Consider the following 22,549-nt stretch of genomic DNA (forward strand, 5'->3'; position numbering starts at 1 on the left):
TTGTTGGGCGATTAAACATATTTATTACTGTCTTTGCTTAGCTGCAGTAAAGGGAGAAAAAACACCTCAAACTTCAAGGCACATACTGAGAAAGTCACAACATAAGATAATGTGGGGTGGTGTTCTCCCTAAATAGTTTTTTATTCTGCAAACAAGTACAGAAACTGCAGCCAGTTTGCTGCTCAGAGCATCACAAACATCCAGCTGTAGGTGGCAATATCTGTGGTAAGGCGTTTCCTGTTTTCAGTGTTGCACCTACGTGTAGCTGTTTGGTGTTTGTGGCTCACTAACATTCATTAAATTTCTCTATACTAGGATATCTCTGAGTTATTGTAGCACATAAGTATGCTAAAACACACATTTTCTGTTGTTCCACCTAGCTTTTAGGGAACTATTTGAGTTTGCAAGCAGTTTATTTGGTGTTGAACGAGTTGCTCGTCCAGTTAGCTTAGCCTCAGCACGGTTATGGCTGCTTCTGTCTCTGCTTCTCTGTCTCCTATCTCTTGCTCTCTGTGTCAGATGTTTAGTTACTCCTCTGCCTCCTTTAGTGATAATGGTACCTGTAATAAATGTAGCATTTTTGTAGCTTTGGAGGCGAGGGTGTCAGAATTGGAGGCTGTTTTAAAGCCCATAGATAGCTGTAACTACTTAGCTAACGCGGGGCTAACTAGCTCAGAACCACCCTGTAGCAGTTCTCCAGCCGAACCCAAGCAGCAGGGACCTCAGGTCGGGTGGGTGACGGTACGCAGGAAGCATAGAACCCAGCCCGTGGGATACGACCAACCCGTCCATGTTTCTAACAAATTTTCCCCGCTCAGTGACGCACCCACTGACAAGCCGACTCTGATCATTGGCAGCTCCATAGTCAGAAACGTGGCATTAGAGATGCCAGAAACCATAATTAAATGTTTACCTGGGGCCAGAGCGGGTGACATTAAATCTTACCTGAAACTGCTGGCTGAGAATAAGCGTAAATACAGTAAGATTGTTATTCACGCTGGTGGTAACGACACCCGGTTACATCAATCGGAGGTCACTAAAATTAATGTTGCTTCGGTGTGTAAGTTTGCCAAAACAATGTCGGACTCCATAATTTTCTCTGGCCCCCTGCCTGATCTGACCAGTGACATGTTTAGTCGCATGCTTTCCTTCAACCGCTGGTTGACTAGGTGGTGTCCTGAAAACAACGTGGGCTATATTGATAATTGGAAAACTTTTTGGGAAAAACCTGGTCAGAAGCGAAGAGATGGCATCCATCCCTCTTTGGATGGAGCAACTCTTCTTTCTAGGAACATGGCCAATTTTATTAGTCCTCCATGACAGCCCAGGGTCCAGACCGGGAAGCAGAGTCGTAGTTTAACACACCCCTCTGCAGCTTCTGTACTGTTACCCACCCACTATCCCATTGAGACAGTGTCCTGTCCACAGCCAAAACCACACAGATTAAATATCACGATTAATAAAGCAAATCATGGAAATCTCATAAATATTAGAACAAAATCAACTGAGCAGAAAACTAGAAAAATTTAATGTGGGTTATTGAACATTAGATCTATTTTTTCTAAGACTTTGTTAGTTAATGACTTGATTTGTGATAATGAGATTTCTTTGCTCTCTCGCACAGAATGCTGGCTGCAGCAAGAGGACTATGTTAGTTTAAACGAGTCGACTCCTTTTAATTATTTAAATCATCATATTGCTCGAAGTACAGGGCGAGGAGGAGGAGTAGCAACCATTTTTCCTTTGGACTTATTAATCAATCCCTTACCAATTAATAGCTATAGTTCGTTCGAACATCTCATTCTTAGTTTTCCTAATCCAGATTGCAAAACTGTAAAACCACTCTTGTTTGTAGTTTTATATCGTCCAACAGGCCCTTACTCTGAGTTTTTGGATCAGATTTCTGATTTTTTATCTGATTTGGTGCTAAATACTGATAAGGTCATTGTAGTGGGGGATTTTAACATTCATGTGGACATTGAAAATGATAGCCTCAATGTAGCCTTTAGTAATATCTTAGACTCAATTCGTTTTACCCAAAGAATACATAGCTCCACCCACTCCTGACATCATACATTAGACCTTGTGCTGACTTATGGCATAGAGTGTGAGGAAATAACGATATTTCCACATAATTCAGTCCTCTCGGACCACTTTCTGATAACCTTTGAGTTTTTTATAACAGTTCTCGAGACATGAAAGTAAATTTCACTATAGTATGTCTTTATCTGACAATGCTGTTGCATCTTTTAAATCAGCATCTCAGGGGAACGTAGCAGAGGGCAATATTTTCATTTCTAGCCCCTCACAAATTGATACCTTAGTTCATAATGTTACTTCCTCTTTACGTGTGGCATTAGATGATGTTGCCCCTTTAAAAAAGAAGGTAATTAGGGACAGGAAGTTGGCTTCCTGGTTTAATTTTCATTTACAAACTTTAAAACAAAACTCTAGAAAATTGGAGAGAACATGGCGCTTTACAGACCAGGAGGAGTCCTACTTATTCTGGAATAGTCTTGTGCTTTATGAAAATAAGATTCAACAAGCTAGAACTGCTTATTTTTCATCGCTAATTGAAGAGAATAAGAATGATCCAAAATTTATTTTCGGTACAATTGCCAAACTTGCACAGAATCATAGCTCTGAACCATATATTCCCTTAGCCCTCAGCAGCAACAACTGTATGGGATTTTTCACAAGTAAAATTAATTATATTAGAAATAAAATTATTAGCATCCTCCCTAATGCGATTTCTTCTTCCTCAGTAAGTGAGGCAGCATCTGAGGTAACTGTAGAACCTCATCTGTGTTTGAATCGTTTTGATCCAGTTGAGCTTTCAAAGTTATCAAAAATATTAGCTTCATCTAAACCTTCAACTTGCATTTTAGATCCAATCCCAACCAAATTATTTAAAGATGCATTTCCTTTGGTTACTGCCCCATTCTAGATATAATCAATCTATCCTTAGTAAATGGACACATACCACAGGATTTTAAGGTTGCTGTAATCAAACCTTTACTTAAGAAGCCTTCTCTGGATTCATATGACCCAATGAATTATAGGCCAATATCTAACCTTCCATTTTTATACAAAGTCCTGGAGAAAATAGTGGCCATCCAAGTATGTGAGCATTTAAACACTAATGATCTGTTTTAGGAATTTCAGTCTGGTTTTAGAGAGTATCACAGCACTGAAACTGCATTAGTGAAAGTTACAAATGATATTCTCATGGCCTCAGATAAGAATGTTGTGTCTGTTCTAGTCTTGTTAGAGCTCAGTGCTGCTTTTGACACAGTTGATCAAAATGTTCTTTTAGAAAGGCTTGGACATGTTGTAAGGATCAAAGGAACATCGCTAGGCTGGTTTAAGTCCTACCTGTCTGATAGATATTATTTTGTAAACGTACATGACAAATCTTCATACTCCAGGGTTACTTGTGGAGTACCACAGGGTTCAGTCCTTGGACCAATTCTTTTTACTATATTTATGCTCCCAATTGGCAAAATCATTAGATAGCATGGGATAAACTTCCACTGTTATGCTGACTATACCCAGTTATATCTATCCATTAACCCTGATGAACCTAAATGGTTAGTTAGATTACAGGCTCATCTTGAAGACATAAAAAATTGGATGACTCAAAACTTTTTGCTTTTAAATCAAGACAAGACTGAAGTTCTCATCTTTGGACCTGACATTCAGACAAGGAAATTGCTTAGTCAATCACCTGACCTGAATGGCATTAAATTAGTGTCCGAGAACAAAGTATGGAACCTTGGTGTTATCTTTGACCAGGACATGTCATTCAAATCTCAGGTTAAACAGGTTTGTAGGGTTTCCTTTTTCCCCCTACGGAATATTGCTAAGATTAGATGCATCCTTTCCAGGAGTGATGCTGAAAAACTAGTTAATGCGTTTATTACATCAAGACTGGATTACCGTAATTCATTACTCTCAGGAAGTCCACAGAATGTAGTTAAAAGTCTTCAGCTTTTCCAAAATGCTGCAGCTAGAGTTCTGATGAGAATTAAAAAGAGAGATCATATCTCTCCTGTCTTAGCTTCCCTACATTGGCTACCTGTTAAATTCAGAATAGATTTTAAGATCCTTCTTCTCACATATAAAGCTCTTAATAATCAATCTCCATCATACATCAGTGACCTGATTGTTCCATATGTTCCTAACTGAGCACTTCGCTTTAAGACTGCAGGTTTACTGGTGGTTCCCAAAATATCTAAAATTAGGATGGGAGGCAGATCTTTTAGTTATCAGACTCCTCTCTTGTGGAACCAATTCCTAGCTTTAGTCTGTGAGAAAGACACCTTGTCTACTTTTAAGTCTAGGCTTAAAACATTTTTATTTGATAGGGCCTATGGTTAAAATCGGATGTTAGCCTAAATCTGGAGAAGAGGAGGAGTAGAGGGAGGTGGAGAGTACAGTCTGTAAAGACGACTCTCCCTTGCCCTGCCTCCAACATGCCTCCATCTAAAAGGCTAGGTTATATGTTCTAAACAGCAGACACCCAGTGATTATCCAACTGTCTAAGTATCTTCAATGTCCTTCACGAATGTCACTGACAGGCACATAATTTTTCACTAGTTACAGAAATCCATCACGTACCCAGCCTGGTGCGTTTTGTCGGGGCAAGAAAGTGTTCCCTTCACGGCTCTTAAATTGGATCAATTGCATTCAGAGACCAGCTGACCAGATCCATTGTTAAAGAAAAATTCAGAGAAAAATGCTGAGAAGCACTCCTAATAGAGTGACAGGAGAGAAAGCAGAAGGCAAGAGATGGCTGGGAGGAGGGAAAGAAGAAGCACCAATCCTGCCTACGAGCAGGAAGTGAAGATAACTAACTATAGTAGTTCAAGTTTCAAGTTCAAGTTTATTTATATTGCACCAAATCACAACAAAAATCGTCTCAGGTTACTTCACATAGTAAACATTCCATTGCAGGTCAATTCATTAAGCCAATCAGTAAAACGTTCCCTATATAAGGAACCCAGCTAATTGCATCAAGTCATTGACTAGTGTCAGAGTCTTTACAGCAATCCTCATACTAAGCAAGCATTTGGTGATAGTGAAGAGGAATGCTCCCTTTTAACAGGAAGAAACCTCCAGAGGATCTTGGCTCAGTATAAGCAGCCATCCACCCCAACTCACTGGGGATTGAGAAGACAGAGCAGAAACACCAATACCCCCCCCCCCCCTCCCCCCTCCCCCCCCTCCCCCCCACACACACACATAACATATATACCAAGTAATGTTTCTATGGTTACCTTGTGATTTCTTACTAAATATTCCATGTGGTGAGAGATAAACTTTATTGTATTTATCCTAGTGAATCTATAATTAAACGGGTAAAGTAGGAGTAGCACACTCAACTACGAATTTATTTCAGTGTTTTACATTTCACGTTGACTGGAGGAATTGACTGGTTCATCTAATATTTCTTATCACTTGTCATGTTGTCCCACAGTCCAAAAACATGACTGTTAGGTTAATTGGTCTGTCTAAATTGGCCTTAGGTGTGAGTGTTTGTTTGTTTGTCCTGTGTGTCTCTGTGTTGCCCTGCAATGGACTGGCTCTCTGCTCAGAGTGTCAATTGCCCATTGACTGCTGGAGATAGCTTCCCCGGGCTACTTTCAAAATAACTTATTGCTGTGACTTTTTCCTTGACTTTTTCTCTGTATTCTCAACATTCTGGAAATAGTATTTTGACATTTTAAAAGTATTTGTTTAAGTCTTATCTATCTGCAAAGGTTTGTGTCTTTCATTATTGTAAAGTTTGACTTGTAGCAGAAAATGTGCAGACAACTAAAAACAGACATAAAATGTGTGGACAATTATGTCCACTCTTTTTTAAGTTTCTGTTCAAACATGTTCACAGCTGGAGGTAGTATGCTGGGAGATGTGTTCTCGCAGCTGGAAATGCAAAGTGAGTTTCTTTTTATAGCTTATAAGAAGGCACAATGCTGTGGAATGAATGCTGAAGACATTTGCGTTCACACATGTCAAAGTTCTGGAACACCTCTAGAAAACATTTCAAAACTACTGTGGATCTGTGAAAATGGCTACACAAACATCTTCGAAAAAAAAAAACCTTCTTAGTGTGTTATATTCCCGCTGATATCACCAGGAGTGTGTTTTGAAATGATAATGAACACATGAAAACACCCGAAGAATCACAAAGTGAAAACAGAACATACTTTGCTGTCAAAGCAGGTAATTTAGTCTCAGTTTGATTTAAACAATTATACAGAGAGCAGACAATGTGTTTCCTAAAGCACATGCAACTCACGTCATGAACATGTATGAAGACCACTGTTTTTAGGTCATCTGCAATTTCTAATATTAATAATAATAACTATCAATCATTCTACATTCACTGTGATCATTGAGATCTATTAGCAGCTTGTCTATAGTCAGCGACCGATTTGGATAATTTATGCTAAACAGCATCTTATGCAGTCTAGTCCTCTCAACATTGGATATCCTCAGGACACAAAACCACCTTGTTTACAGCAGAGAAAACATTCAATTCTTGCTCAGTACCTTCTGAGTATTCCCTTGGGATATTAATTTTATTTTAAATCTGGAACTTCACACTGGATTAGTGATGTACCAAAGTGGAGTCCCAAGTCAATTCACACAAAAGTAATCTCAAGTTGCTGGTATAGAATCCAAAGCTGACTTTTATTTGCTTGTAAAAAAATAAATAAAATAAAAGTATCTAGAAAAAGGTAGCTCTCACTGAATCCCTGACATGTGTAGCAACAGTCGACTCAGTAGTACACTTTCAGGAAAAAAGTACCTAGGGGTAGAACGGCTTGTCCCTGTGTGTCTGTTTGTGAAAACATTTGAGCCTCGCCTCCCAAAATGGCAGACGTGGGAGTGTCTCACGCAGGACAGTTTTGAGCCATTCCGGGACAATGTCCCTTCGGGCTTCAGATTTAAACCTATTTTAGGGTGGGTTTTTGTGACTTCTGTTACATACATTTTTATTGTGACGATAATCTGTTGCAATCATTTTTAAGAGGAATCATGAATGTAATTTTCAGCTAAATGTAAACCATGAGGTTTAGACAGACACTGCTCAGAAACATAAACCATCAGAATTTATCTGAAAATTACAAGTTCATCATATAAGTATTAGGAATTATTATGGAACACCGGAAAACATCTGAAATTATTTCTAAATATTGTAATGATCGATGAATGCTTTTTTGTGAGAGTGCTGTTGCTCTGTTACTGTTCGAGACATGTTGGTTGATATAAGTGAAGTTGGAGATTCAGTGAGATACAGGTTTATTTCAGCTGTTTATTAGTCTAATAAATCACTGTTAGAGGTAAAATGTTTTGTTTTAGTTTTGCACAAATGTTTCAATAATACATATGTTACCTCATGTTGCTTAAAACTTCCCGTATGCAGATCGGCTCCTGAGGAGAGTTGCTGAGATAGAGACAGTGTCAGACTCCATGCAAACTATCAAACAGTCTGCAGTTTGTTGTTTTCAGGATGTTTGTTTCATTTTGGCAATTAAAGAGAGGAAGTAGATCGGCCAATATGTCAATACGTCAGACAATTTTAAAACACATCGGTAATGTCCGACGTGTTTTCATAAAAACTATGTTTGAAGGTATTCTTGTACTTTCAACTCTGAGTAAGGGACCCTTGCTCTAAGCTTCTAGGTGCATGGACATGAGAATGTACTGAATTGGGGGCAGAACTGGACCTGCAAGTAGATTCTGGATTAGTAGGAGGTCTGGTGGTATGAAGGTGGAAGAAGAGTGGAGGTCTTACTGTGCTGCTGGGGAGATGGTACGTGGGGAGATTTGTTAGGTCTGAGGTGGCATGATCCAAGTGTGCAGTAGGGTTGAGATAAGGGTTCCAGAGAGGGGTGGATGAGCGGTGGTGAACGGGACTGTGGGAAGGAAGATGCAGGCTGAAGAGAGGTCCAGGTGTATGGCTGAAGGTGTGAAGTTGAGCAGGATCTGAGAAAAACAAGGAGCAAACATCAAGTAGAGTAATCAATAATAAGTCTAGAATAGACCAGACTAGACTAGCCTAGAATAGAGTAGAGTAGAGTAGAGTAGAGTTGGGTAGAGTAGAGAAGAGTAGAGTAGAGTAGAGTAGAGTAGAGTAGAGTAGAGTAGAGTAGAGTAGAGTAGAGTAGAGTAGAGTAGAGACTGAGTGGCTGGAGACTATCGAACTGGAGATACCCGTGTGGAGTAATCAACCGGCGTTGAGCAGTGGTCTCCCTCCTCCTTTTAAGCCAGCGTCTGATGATGAATCTGCTTCAGCTGGTCCCGTTCAGACACCGCTCACCTGGAATGAATGCTGATGCAGATTAAAGGATGAGCTCACCTCAGACCATGACAAGGAAAAGAATTTCACATGATGACTACAGAGAATGTCTGAACTTTACAGGCCCCACTAGAGTTACTGAACCTTTATTCTTTAGTGGAACCAAAATGTCTTTGGGTACCTATAGCTCTTCCATGTAAGCATTAAAATTAAATTTATGGTGTAAAAAATGTTTTCATAATTCATCAAATACAATTTTACGATCTTAATCACTCCATTATAATTATTCTGAATGTCTCTATAGTTCTGGGACTGCTTGTGATTGAGTGGCAAAACAATAACTTCAATTTGATGAAGAAAAAAAATAGTTGAATATAGAAAACATTTGCCACATGAAATAGAAGACATTCTCTAATCCAGGGGTGTCAAATATGCGGCCCGCGGGCCGCATCCGGCCCGCCAACGGGTTAAATCCGGCCCGCAAGATGGTTGTGTAAACTTTATTTTCATACTTTACAATGTAGAGTGAAAATAAACTTGTGAGCAAGTTTCTTCTGTAATGAGTATAAATAAAACAAAGCTGCACTCAAGGCTCACACAAGAACTTGAATCCCATCCTGAAGTTGGCTGCCACTCAGGATGTGACTTCTGATATTGATGTGCTGGTGAAAGCTAAAAGATGTAAAGTAAAATGAGTCAAATTTACATTAAGTGCTGCATGAAACTGATCTAGCCATGTGATCTGTAAGCTATTTGAATCACTAAGGAATGTTTATTTATTTATTTATTTATTTTTTCAAATTTTCAAGTAACTTCAGGTGTTGTACTTGTACTATTTTGGATACACTGTCCTCAGGCTTCAGCCTTGTTTTATATTGATTGTATTAAAACAAAGAAAACAATCTGAAGTTGTTTTTAATTAACCGGTCCGGCCCACTTGGAACTAGATTTCCCTCAATGTGGCCCCTGAGCTAAAATGAGTTTGACACCCCTGCTCTAATCTATCTAAAAGTATATAAATTTGCTTTCACAACTCTGCTAACGCTCTTCACATGCTCATTACATTTGAAACAAGAAACCAGCATGACATCAAGGCTTTTATTTTTGACACTTAGTTCATATTTTGATATTTTGCACATTGATCTTTATATTATAAACATTGCTGGCATTCAAAGGCCCTGCCTATTTAAAGGTGTGAACACAGAAAAAAATTTTTTTAACAAATATGTTTTATTATAAACATATTTATAATAATTTGTTTTATTATAATTGGTCACTCTGAATTTTTCATGCAGGCTGAAATGCTCCTGCATTAGCTTCTGATAGAAAATAGATGGTGAACTTGAGGATTTGAAAATCCTGACAGATCTACATCACACTGTCACTGAACATTCATCGACTCACCCATCTTGACTCACGACAGGAAGCCTGTTCTTGGTTTAGTGTCCAGAAAACAGCAGAGAGTGTCCCAACTAGTGGAAGCTTGTGTTATTTGAGGAGATTAAACATCCATGTTGCAGAGCTTACAATGTTAGTGGAAGAGCCACGTTGCTTTTATCCAATCTGTTAAGCTCTCCTTGTCACGTTATGGGAGGTGATGTTGGAAACCAAATTGCAGAAACCCAGGACGACACAAGGCAGAAGATGATGAAACAATAAATCCTTTATTTTAAGGTGAACCAAAACCATGTAAATCCAAAGGGGTGGGGAGCCAAAATCCAAAAACGTTCATAATCCAAAACTAGTGATCCAAAACTGAGACACAAGAAGTACAAGTAAAACTACAGACAAGGAACTAGAGACTGACAGAGTACTCACACCGACAGCAAACACATACTGAGACACACAAACTATGAACTGGGGAACAAGAGGCTGTGGCTATAACTTAAGACACACAACAGAGATGCAGACAAAGGACACATGAGGCCGCTAAGAGAACACAAAAGGGAATCCAGAGAGGGATGGAGAAACATTAGGAGACACATGGGGAAAGACGCAGACAAAGGACACATGAGGGCGCCATGAAACACAAAAGGAGAACCTGGAGTGGGAACTGGAGGGCTGGGAAACAAAGGGACACAGAACATGACAGTAACCCCCCCCCCCCCCCCCCCCCCCCAAAAGGGCGGATACCAGATGCACAAAACCAGAACAAGACAAAAACATAAACAAAAGACAAAGACAAAACAGGACACGAGAGACCACAGGGCGGGAGAGGAGGGCCCGGACAAAAAACAACCCACAAGGGTGGGCGAGGAGGGACCAGGGACCAGGGGACTCTGAGGGCTGGCGACGGGGAACCAGGAAGCGGGACCAGGGAAGTCTCGGGGAGCGGCGATGGGGAACCAGGAGGCGGGACCGGGCAAATCTTTGGGGCCGGCGACGGGGAACCAGGAGGCGGGACCAGAGGAGTCGTGGGGGCCGGCGATGGGGAACCAGGAGGCGGGACCTGAGAAGTCTAGGGGGACGGCGACGGGGGATCAGGAGGCGGGACCAGAGAAGTCTAGGGGGCCGAGGAAGGGTCTCTGGAGACGGGAATTGTGACTGGAACACTTGAGACTTGGGAGACCGGAACACTTGCGTCTGGGAGACTGGAACTCTCGTGACTAGGAGACCTGAGACTTGGGAGACTGGAAGACGTGTGGGGAGAATTGAGACATGGGAGACTGGAAGACGTGTGGGGAGACTTGAGGCTTGGGAGACTGGAAGACGTGTGGGGAGACTTGAGGCTTGGGTGACTGGAAGATTTGTGGGGAAACTTGATACTCGGGTGACTGGGAGACTTGTGACAGGAACACTTATGACAGGAACACTTGTGACTGGGGTGACAGGGAGACTTGTGACAGGGAGATTTGTGACAGGGAGACTTGAGACTGGAACACTTGTGACCTGGGTGACAGGGAGACTTGAGACTGGGACACTTGAGACTTGGGAGAGTGGGACACTTGAGACTTGGGAGAGTGGGACACTTGAGACTTGGGAGAGTGGGACACTTGAGGGAACTGGAACACTTGAGGGAACTGGAACACTTGTGGGGACACTTGAGGGAACTGGGAAACTCGAGGGAACTGGAACACTTGTGGGGACACTTGTGACTTGGGGAACTGGAACACTTGTGGAGACACTTGAGGGAACTGGGAAACTCGAGGGAACTGGAACACCTGCGGGGACACTTTTGACTTGGGGAACTAGAACACTTGAGACTTGGGAGACTTGAGACGGGGACGTGAAGACTTGAGACGGGGACGTGGAGACTTGAGACGGGGGCGTCGACCCTCGGCCTGGGGGCGTTGACCCTCGGCCTGGGGGCGTCGACCCTCGGCCTGGGGGTGTCGACCCTTGGCCTGGGGGCGGCGGACTGGGCGGAGCCTCTTGGACGGGCTGGACCGGAGCCTCTTGGACGGGCTGGACCGGAGCCTCTTGGAAGGGCTGGACAGGAGCCTCTTGGAAGGGCTGGACCGGAGCCTCTTGGAAGGGCTGGACCGGAGCCTCTTGGAAGGGCTGGACCTGAGCCTCTTGGAAGGGCTGGACCGGAGCCTCTTGGAAGGGCTGGACCAGATGCGATGCGTCCTCCGGGACTACCGCCGAGACAGAATGCGATGCGTCCTCCGGAACCACCGCCGAGACAGGATGCGATGCGTCCTCCGGGACCACCGCCGGGACATGATGCAATGCGACCCTCGGGACCACCGCTGGAGCAGGACGCGATGCGACGCTCGGGACCACCGCTGGAGCAGGAGGCGATGCGACTCTCGGGACCACCGCTGGAGCAGGACGCGATGCGACCCTCGGGACCACCGCTGGAGCAGGAGGCGATGCGACCCTCGGGACCACCCTTGGAGTAGGAGGCGATGCGGCCTCGGGAGACTGCTGGTGATGGCGGGGACGTCTGTGGTGAGTGCGTCTCCTCGGAGGTGCGAGGATGACGTTGGCAGGAACAGGGGAGAAGGAGATGAAACCAGTTCGGATAGTCTGAGACGACTCAGGACGGGACAGGAGTGTAGGAGCTGAAGAGGGAGCATGTGGGAGCCCTCATGTGTCCTTTGTCTGCGTCTTTCCCCATGTGTCTCCTAATGTTTCTCCATCCCTCTCTGGATTCCCTTTTGTGTTCTCTTAGCGCCCTCATGTGTCCTTTGTCTGCATCTCTGTTGTGTGTCTTAAGTTATAGCCACAGCCTCTTGTTCCCCAGTTCATAGTTTGTGTGTGTCAGTATGTGTATGTGTTTGTGTGAGTTCTTCCCTTAGTCTTTAGGTTTAGTTTTGTGTTTTACATAGTGTTAGATTTATCTGCCCTCCACTGGTTCTCTTCCCCAACCAGATAATTGTTGTCACCTGCCTTCCCTCCAGCCTCACTCCACACACCTGCTTCCTGTTTCCCTAATTGCTCCTCCCTGTCTATATAAGCCATCCTTGTCTCATTGTTCTGGTCGGTCCATTCTGTCACGTTATGGGAGGGATGTTGGAAACCAAATTGCAGAAACCCAGGATGACACAAGGCAGGAGATGATGAAAAAATAAATCTTTTATTTTAAGGTGAACCAAAACCATGTAAATCCAAAGGGGTGGGGAGCCAAAATCCAAAAACGTTCATAATCCAAGACTAGTGATCCAAAACTGAGACAAGAAGTACAAGTAAAACTAGAGACAAGGATCTAGAGACTGACAGAGTACTCACACCGACAGCAAACACATACTGAGACACACAAACTATGAACTGGGGAACAACAGGCTGTGGCTATAACTTGACACACAACAGAGATGCAGACAAAGGACACATGAGGGCGCTAAGAGAACACAAAAGGGAATCCAGAGAGGGATGGAGAAACATTAGGAGACACATGGGGAAAGACGCAGACAAAGGACACATGAGGGCGCCATGAAACACAAAAGGAGAACCTGGAGTGGGAACTGGAGGGCTGGGGAACAAAGGGACACAGATGTGGCCTTCTCTAGTTCCTAAATCAAGTGCATCTGAGCCCCCCCCCCCCCCCCCCCCCCCCACCCCACCCCCCAAGGAAGGCTGCAATGCATCCATTCCTACTAGAGACCACTGCAAATGTAGTCATTAAACAATTATCCCACACCTTTGAAGAAAAGGAGATCACGACTGTTTTCTCAAAATCTATTATTAGGTGTGAATTTTGAAACTATGCTGCAACAGATTCCAAAAACAGAATCATCTTTTCGTTTTCTTTTAGTTCTTCATTGTACACAGTGTGATGAGGGTTTGTTTTTACCTTTTCCGACGTGTTTCGATGTCACTGCCATCTTCGTCAGGGTAATCGCTGGATGTTGGTGGTGTCACTTCCTTTTATTCGCAGGCAGCAGAGGACGAAATCTCCCTCTGCTGCCCGCAAACACAGTACGAACATAACAAATAAACAGAATCATCTGTTGCAAAATCAGTACAAGGTACATATAAACATTTGTCATCAGCATACATCTGCAATCTTGCAACGGGGCGTACATTTGGTCACTCATATATGCATAAATATGCAAACTACAGAGGAGTGGACAAAGAACCGAGGCTTTGGAAACACCTCTATTTCTGATCATCAATAGCGTAACATTGCTCAGTTACCCAAATATGACTTAAACCACTAAAACTAGCATAGCAATTTAAAAATCCTAAATACCTGCACCAACAACTTTACCCTAACCAAGTGATACATTACGATTTTTAAAGGTAATTAAGAAGCAGATTATGTTATGTAATGAAGAGTTAATGGTGTGTGGTTTCACTTACCACTGTGTCTACATATATCTCAGAAATTTGTATTGTGTTTAAATTCATCATATTGAGTTTCCACCTTGGCCCATGATTGGAAAAAAACAGATAAGCATTTATTAGGCAGTAATAAACTTAAAATATAATGGTTTCCCTGGTGGTGTATCGCTTCTCACTTCCCCTGGCTGTCCTATAAATACTCCTGCACTCCTTTTACTTCCTCCCATTTCACCTTGTGTAGGGATTGTGTTTCAAATTATATAATGATGTTGCAGTTGAATTACGAGCATGAATTAAGCTATAAACCATCTACTTGCCAGTGAATCGACACCCTAAATCAACACAAGAAATGCTAACTGCCCTGCCCTCTGTTGCGGTGACGTTAAGACCGTAATTTCATGAAAGCAGTTGCTTGCCTCTCATCAATACCAGATAGGCCGACGCGGTAAGCTGTGTGAAATCATAATTTGAAACACCCTGCAATCCTCATTTAGGCCTGAGAGGGAAATACTTTTTTCTGTGTCAAGGGGAAATAACCTAAGCTTTATATTAAATGCTGTAATATTTTAATGAAACATATACGTCAAGAGGGCATCCCTTGTATGCAGCAGAGGAGAGGGATGGAACACTGCAGGGATGAAACTAGCGCCATACTGACCTTGATCACACAGTGTACGAGTAGTTCCCCAACATCAAAACCATAGATGAGGTAAAAAATGTCTAATGATGGGTAAAAATGTGTAATTTTGCACAAGTTTAGATACTATTCTAAAGTTTTACAAAAAAAAAAAAAGAAAATCATCTGAGGCACTTAGGAGGATGAAAATAGTTAAAAAGCCTTTAATATTCCATGGCTAATCAAATAAAAACATGTCTACTAGTTTCAGCCACACAGGCCTTCGTCAGGATAAAAACTTTTGGGCATTTTTGATGTTTTTTTTCCTACTATCCTAAAGCTATACACTTAAAAAGAAGGATTTAGCGTGGGTTGCCCAAGGACACTACGATTGTGACAGACTGAGAGAGAATCAATCCTGCAGCCCTCCTATCCCGAGACAGGCACTCAACTCCTCTGCCAGTGTTGTCCCAGCTGGATGGAATAGCTTTAATTGTCGCTGCACTGACAAGCTAAGTATAAGCAGCAACAATAAATAATGTATAACAACTCACATAATTAATTTATAAAACTTTAAATTAACTCAGTTTTGCACTGCATAATGATTTTGATTGAAATATTTAATATTTTTGGCTTATTATAAACACTATTATATAACCCCACAGAAAATCATATTCAAATAACCATTAAAAGGAAATATACAGCAGTGCAAATGTTTCTGAGCTTAACTTGATTTCTTCCAAGTGAGATCATTAAAATAAATAAGATGCCATTCACCGAATCCCCCAAAGCCCACTAGGAAATATTAAATTTAACCCCTTTTAAGTATAGTCACATATATCAATCATATAATATATATTTACAAATGGTGCACCAACTAATTGCATCATGAACTTTTTTTTATCCATGAACCGTCATGAAAAACATTTCTTTCTCAAGCGATTTGTCAGATTATATATTAAACCAGAACCCTCATCATGACTTACTGTAAAGGGGTCCTAGAACAATAACAATATATTATTGTAAACTGTTCTTTGAGCCTCTAAATAGCAGATGGAACTTTGTTAGGGCTCAAATCTGCCCAAGAGCCCTGAAAAACTGCCAAATAACTCTGTCTGGAAAGACTGGTTTATGTCGCTCATTCAGCCAGGACATGAATATTAACTCATTCACTGCCATCAACGACAAAAGTTGTCATTCTAAAGTTGTCAAATGTCGTTTTTAACAAGGCCGGCTTGGGGAACGAGCTTGCACACCTTTAGAGTAAACATCAAACCTCAAAAGTCGATTTCCATCCGTGAGTGTCAATAAATTCGACAATAAATTACAATTTGGGGACGCCGGTATGAAAAATGCGAGGTGCAAACCGGAAAAGCTTCTGCAGCTCACCCTTCGACAGCGGATTGTGACAGAATGGAAAAATCTAGAAACTTGCTGATTCTTCCTGATGTAAGAAGTCTACTCTTCCTTTTGGTAGTTTTGGTGTTTACAGTACGTGGTCATGGAAGCACAATGTTCTGTGACTCTTCAAAAAAACAGTAAAAGTGCTTAAAATCACTGGCAGTCAGGGGCTTTCTGTTCAGAAAACAGCTGGTAGTTGATGAGGTAAATGAGCTGTGTGCTGATTGGCCACTTTTCCCCAATGACTCCGTGACACTGCCTGAAGCTAGAAACTCCATACAGCCATGTAGAGAATCTGGATAAATCTATGGTTCTATATAGCATTCATTAGACACACTGGATATTCCCAGAACATCCTGGAATGATACTTGTGTGTTCTGACATTCTTCTTTGTTGCTTTCCTCTCATCTGTTTTAAAATATCCAGACTGGTCCCAGGGGTGGATTTAGCAATTTGGGGGCCCAAGGCAAACACAGACATGGGGCCCCTTACACTAAATTTTCAACAATCTTACCTTTAACTGGATTTGCAAAACTCTCCCCTCTTCTGACATGAGTTATTTTCCCTTTTTATTAGTCCTCTAGTCCTCCTTTTTTTTCCTGTTTTTCTCTCCCTTTGAGTGCCTTCAATATTTGCTCTGCTTTCTTCTTCCTGTCAGTGCTCTATTTTCCATTTTGGTCTATGTTTTCCTCCCTTGAAACATTTTCCATTGTTTTTCCTTTCTGCTTCCTTTTGATATTTACATCGAAAAACGACATCACTTTCAGAAGTGAAAATAAAAGCTTTTATGAAGCATGCTTCTTCTTTCTCTTATTGGAGCCACTAGGATAACTCCATTTCATGCTTAATGTTATGATTATCACTTTGAGTTTGTTACAAATGCTCCCGCCTCTCTTCTTCTTATTTGTGGTCTTATGGCACTTGGCAAACAACAATTTGGTGCATTACCGCCACCAACTGGATTGGAGTGGAATGACTACCAACCACTTCCAGTTTGTGCATCGCTGTCTTAATAACCCTCTTATGACCATAATTATAACAGGGCCGCCTGGTATTTTTTTACTCTTATGGTTGTAAAATTGTAATAAAAAGCACTAAGTGTGTGTAACTCTTCTTTTTTCAGAACAACCTCGGCTTTTAGTGTATGGTTTGTATTTAGAATTTATTTCTATTAAAACCTATAAAAAATCAGCTTAAAAGTGAAAAAAGCAAAAAAACGGATTTGAATTTTTTACATTTATTACTGAACAGGAACTTCAAAATTACTGGGCAAACAATTTAAACTTTGAACTGTAATGCATCTATTCTTAAAAAAGTTTGAACCTTGGTATCTTTTTTAGCAGTTTTTAAGACCATCTATTTTTCTAAACTTTCAGACGTTTTTATTTGATGTGGTAGACCTTGAAGCAGTTTCTCTCCAGCTGCAGGCAGAGTCCTGCACACCTCACACTGACATGGGGTGCTTCTCTTGCACACCGTGCACTGCTATACCAAAAACTTTTGTTTTAGCAAAAATAAAATTTTTTAAAAATGGATAAATAATGCTGGAATGAAGCTGAATCTTACTATTAGCAAATAGTTGAGGGTTGTTCAAATAAAAAAATAAAATATAAAGACTGAACAAACGTTCATATCCTGGTTCACTGGAGATCCGTCCTTCTTCGTGGTCACTGTCTTCAGATATAAGCCTTCTGGGACACCTAATGGATCATGCTGATTTTCTTTGAGGCATTTCCATAATTTAATGCTGGCTTTTTATGCTAATTAGCTTCCCCGTTCCGTTATCCGCTTTCACCGCGGCGCTGCGCTCCGTTTCTGTACAGCAGGATTTCCCCTCGTAGCGATATTTTCCCTAACTCTGATTGCTTCATGCTATAGATCGTTGGAAAGCAGCTTTTATGTACTTTTAGGAACCGTTGGAATTATTTGAATCTGATCAGCCATTCAAGTTATAAAATGGAGCATTTTGGATGACAAACTCAGCACGTCTCTGAATCTGTGTTGTAATTCGTTGCGCAGACAGGGAATTCTGGTGGCTACCGTAATGCACAATATATATATGCACGAAAAGCCCCATGTTTAATCTTCTCAGCACTTTTGGAATTTTAATATCTTGAATGGTTCAGGAATTATGGTAATGAGAAGTGCACATGTCCAATCCCGTCTGCGGCCACAAGTTGGTAATAAGAATATTGTGGCATTAACAGAGGGGTGCCGGCGGTCAGGGCTAGGGGGCCCCAGGCGGCCGCTTACCTATGCCTAATGGTAAAACCGCCTCTGACTGGTCCGATGGTGTGAGCTGAGCGGTGTATAAAGTCTGCTCAGAACTTTCTTAGAAGTTGTCCGACAGCCCAAGATCTCATCAAGCAGAGTCCGAGATGGACAACACTGAAAAAGAATATTTTGATTCATTAATTAAAGTCTGCATTCGATATAGGCATGCAAAATATTGTTAGTGTCTATATTACAATAATAACAAAAAACAACTGTGGGGTGAATTGGAGCTTGTTATATGGCTTTTTAAAAATTTAATAGGGAGCCTAAGTCACACCCATCTACTTTTAGTCCATGGGTCCCCTACTGTCAAAAATTATGAATGAGAGCTGCTGGAGTGCTAAAAGTAATTTTCTGATCCCGCTTGATGATTGCTATGGATTTTACATATAATATTTGTGAATTTTAAATACATTTTGATGCCCAAAAAGTACATGACAGCTCTAAAGGATTCAAAAGGCAATTTTTGCACAAAACCCCAGCTTGTGAAGCTGTTGTACTTTTTTATAACTACTAAAAAACAGTTACTGTTTTTACTCAAGCACCTACCATTACCATTATTTACTTATATTGATATTTATTTAAAAGCTTGTCATGTGTGCACAAAGAAAGCCAACTTTGGAACTTAAGTTGATCTTGTTATTTGCATTGATTTACTTTGTATTGTTGAATCTCTTGTAAAGAAAAATACAACCCATTAGGATATTTTTTAACATGTGTAAAAGTGTATATGACTCCGTGTTAAGTCAGACATCACCAAACACCCCTCCATGGGTCTCATTTATCAAACATTGCGTAGAATCCTTACTAAAACGGTACTTAATCTCAGCAAAAAAAATGTACTTACGCCAAGTAGGTTTGTGACCTATCAAACATGGAGTACGCACAGCTGCACGCAATCTCTGCTTCATAAATCGGAGATTAACGAGAAAGTTTCTCAACTGCATTTTAGTAATATCCCGCCCTCACCACGCCCACTTACTGCCATAAATAATCACTGCAAAGTGCCTTGTGGATCTCATGCATATACATAAGCCGGCTGTTGCAGCGCTCCGCCAATGACATGGCGGCCGTAGATCAAGGCAGATCAAGGAAGCGCAATTTCACAGAAGCAGAAATTGAGGTATTTGTGGGTGAGGTGGAGAAATGAAAGGAAGTGCTTTTGCAAAACAAATAAGAGAAAATCCACGGAGTGGCACAGTGTTGCTGAAGCCATCAATGTTGCGAATTCTTCAGAGAGATCTGTGGGGGATTAAAAAAATGGTCCAATCAGGATTCAATCCCCAGACTCCTGGATGAAAGTCATGCATGCTAACCAGTCAGCCAACCGGAGATCTCCCTTGTCCTAGTAGCCAGGGCGCATGATCAATCGGGTCACAGTGACAGGACACACATTCAGTGCGTTTACATGCAGCCAGTAACCCTTTTAAAACCCGAATATTCACAATAACCCGGTTCCGCAGGTCCATGTAAACACCGCCAGAAACCCAGATATGCTCATAACCGGGTTTTTATTTATTTATTTATTTATTTATTTTACCGTGTCCTGTCTGGCTGTGAAGCAAGCAGAATTGATGTCTGAATGCTGGTGACAAGCCTTACAGATTTATTCTCAGGTGGAGCATCAAAGCGTTTGCTTTTAATGTCACGCCTGATACTTACACCTGTATTGTTATTGTTGTTGAATGCTTTGTAATTCCGACCAGACATGGAGACAGAGGTGAAAGAGAAAGGAAGAGAAAAGGTGGAGAGAGAGAGAGGGGGGGGGGGGGGGGGATCCACAAAAATAAACAATGAACAATGAACCTCCCCTGTGATGGAACGGCAGAGGAGCCAAGGTCTACCTGATGCCCCCGAACCCGGGCCAGGCACTGCTGAGTGTTCCTGCCTTCTTCCCGGCAGCATACATGTCAGGACCTGACCCCCAAGGCCCCGCCCAGATCCCCACACGGGGCCGGCCACCCCCAAACCCCGAGCCCCCAGGCCCCCACCCAGACCCGCCCAGGGGTATTGCAGCCGCCAGGCAGTGACCCATGGCCGCCGCCAAGATCCCCAAGGGGCCCCACTCACAACCGCCAGCAGTCCACCCCCCGAGGCAACCCAAGCACCTCCAGAGGGGGGCAACAGCCCCCCAGTCCCAGACACCCCCAGTGAACCCACCTCCAGGGAACATCCGGATACTCCAAACTCAGACCCCCCACCCCCCCACCCACACCATCCCACAGGACAACATCAATGGCCCCCCACCCTCGCTATGTGATGGAACCGATCAAATGAGCCCAGAGAGATTCATCTGAAGTGGAACCAGAGGCTATATCAAGTGCAATATGATCTAACAAAAGATTTCTATACTGGTTAATGCAGAGACTTTCTCTATTTTTCCAATTCAAGAGGATAGTTTTCTTAGCGATGCATATGGCAGTCAGAACCACGTGAACCAAAGATGTTGCAATCGGGACATCGTGCAGCTGTCCCAGTAAACAAAGAGAGGGGGAAGTTGGGATATGACATTTCAGACAGTTTGACAGATCCTCACATACTTTACCCCAAAATTCCTGGACAGGTGGGCAGGACCACAGTGCATGAATGTAATTGTCAGAAATGTTGTTTGTGCAGTGTGTACAGGTGTCAGACGACACAAACCCCATCTTGAACATCCGATGACCTGTATAGTGTACTCTGTGTAGAATTTTGTACTGAATTAATTGTAAATTGGGGTGTCTGATCATTTTAAAAGTTTTTAAACAAGTTTGGGACCAGAAGTCCTGGTCAAAGCTAACTAATAGATCCACCTCCCATTTTTCAATAGGGATTGCAATTTTATCGTCTATTTTGGACAGTGTCTTATATACTTTAGACAGTAGTTTGGGGGGTTTGAGATTATAAAAGTCTAATACCCTTGGTGGTGTTTGTAATTCTATTTTATTGAGCTTAAATTTTTGTTTGACTACAGATTTAATTTGGTGATATTCTAAAAAGCTATTCTTATCCATTCCAAATTGGGAGACTATTTGATTAAATGGGATGAAGTCCAATCCTTCATATATGTGTTCCAGGTATAGGATTCCTTTATTTTTCCAGTCCGGAAGGTTCATCATTTTGTTGTTTTGCAAAATGTCAGGATTGTTCCAGATAGGTGTGCGTCTGCATGGTACTAGTGAAGACTCTGTCATTTTAAGATACTCCCACCATGCTGTCAGAGAGGTGCTGATACTAATACTTTTGAAGCTTTCATGTTTTCTTATGCTTGGGCTAATAAATGGTAAGTCTGAAAGCTCTATCGTATTGCAAAGTGTCTGTTCTATATCTAACCAGGACTCGTCTAATGGATTATCTTGCAACCATCTTGGTATATATTGCAGCCTGTTGGCTAAGAAATAATAATAAAAGTTGGGTAAATCCAGTCCTCCTCTGTCTTTGGTCTTCTGAAGCGTTTTTAAGCTAATTCGTGGAGGTTTATCCTGCCAAAGGAATTTAGTAATTGAGGAGTCCAGAGATTTAAACCAGTCGGCTGGAGGTTTGTTTGGGATCATCGAGAATAAGTAATTTATTCTGGGTAAGACCATCATTTTAATTGTAGCAACTCTCCCCATGAGTGATATTGGTAAGGATTTCCATCTTGCAAGATCATCTTCCACTTTCCTTAAAAGTGGGATGTAATTCAGTTTGGTTAGATCCGCTAACTTGGGAGAGATATTAATTCCCAGGTATGTGATATTCCCTGACTCCAATTGTGCAAATTGACAAATGAGAAATTAATTGGTAGAACTGTGGATTTTAACCAGTTTATAGAGTAATCTGAAACTCTGGAAAAAGAGTTTATCAGTTCTATTGCTTGGGAGAGAGAGGATTGAGAATTCTGGAGAAAGAGTAAAACATCATCTGCATAAAGACTGATCTTATGTTCTATTTTCTTACACTTTATCCCTTTAATATCTGTTGTTTGCCTAATTGCTGCTGCTAGTGGTTCAATAAAGATAGCAAATAGTGAGGGGGAGAGTGGGCATCCCTGCCTGGTCCCCCTCTGAAGACAGAAGCTAGCTGACATTTGGTCGTTCGTCCTGACACGTGCTGTTGGTGAACTGTATAATGTTTGTAGCCAGTTTATGAAGAAGTTCCCAAAACCAAATTTATGTAAAGTTGCAAATAAGAACTTCCAGTTAACTCTATCAAAAGCTTTTTCTGCATCTAGAGATAATATACTAGTTTCTATGTTTCTACTG

At 41.8% G+C, this 22,549-nt stretch overlaps 1 protein-coding gene across 1 annotated transcript; it reads left to right on the forward strand.

The window, feature by feature from the left end:
* Positions 1 to 228: 228 nt before the first annotated feature.
* Positions 229 to 1,320, forward strand: LOC139070251 (uncharacterized). Its single transcript, XM_070551978.1, has one exon. The coding sequence runs from the start codon at positions 466 to 468 to the stop codon at positions 1,318 to 1,320; it is 855 nt and encodes a 284-aa protein (XP_070408079.1). The 5' UTR covers positions 229 to 465.
* The last annotated feature ends 21,229 nt before the right edge of the window (positions 1,321 to 22,549 follow it).

Source organism: Nothobranchius furzeri, chromosome 6 (assembly GCF_043380555.1).
Source record: "Nothobranchius furzeri strain GRZ-AD chromosome 6, NfurGRZ-RIMD1, whole genome shotgun sequence".
Classification (NCBI taxonomy): Eukaryota; Metazoa; Chordata; class Actinopteri; order Cyprinodontiformes; family Nothobranchiidae; genus Nothobranchius; species Nothobranchius furzeri.

Excerpts from the sequence above, each read along its gene's own strand:
- LOC139070251 (XM_070551978.1), top strand. The coding sequence starts at position 466 with ATGGCTGCTTCTGTCTCTGCTTCTCTGTCTCCTATCTCTTGCTCTCTG.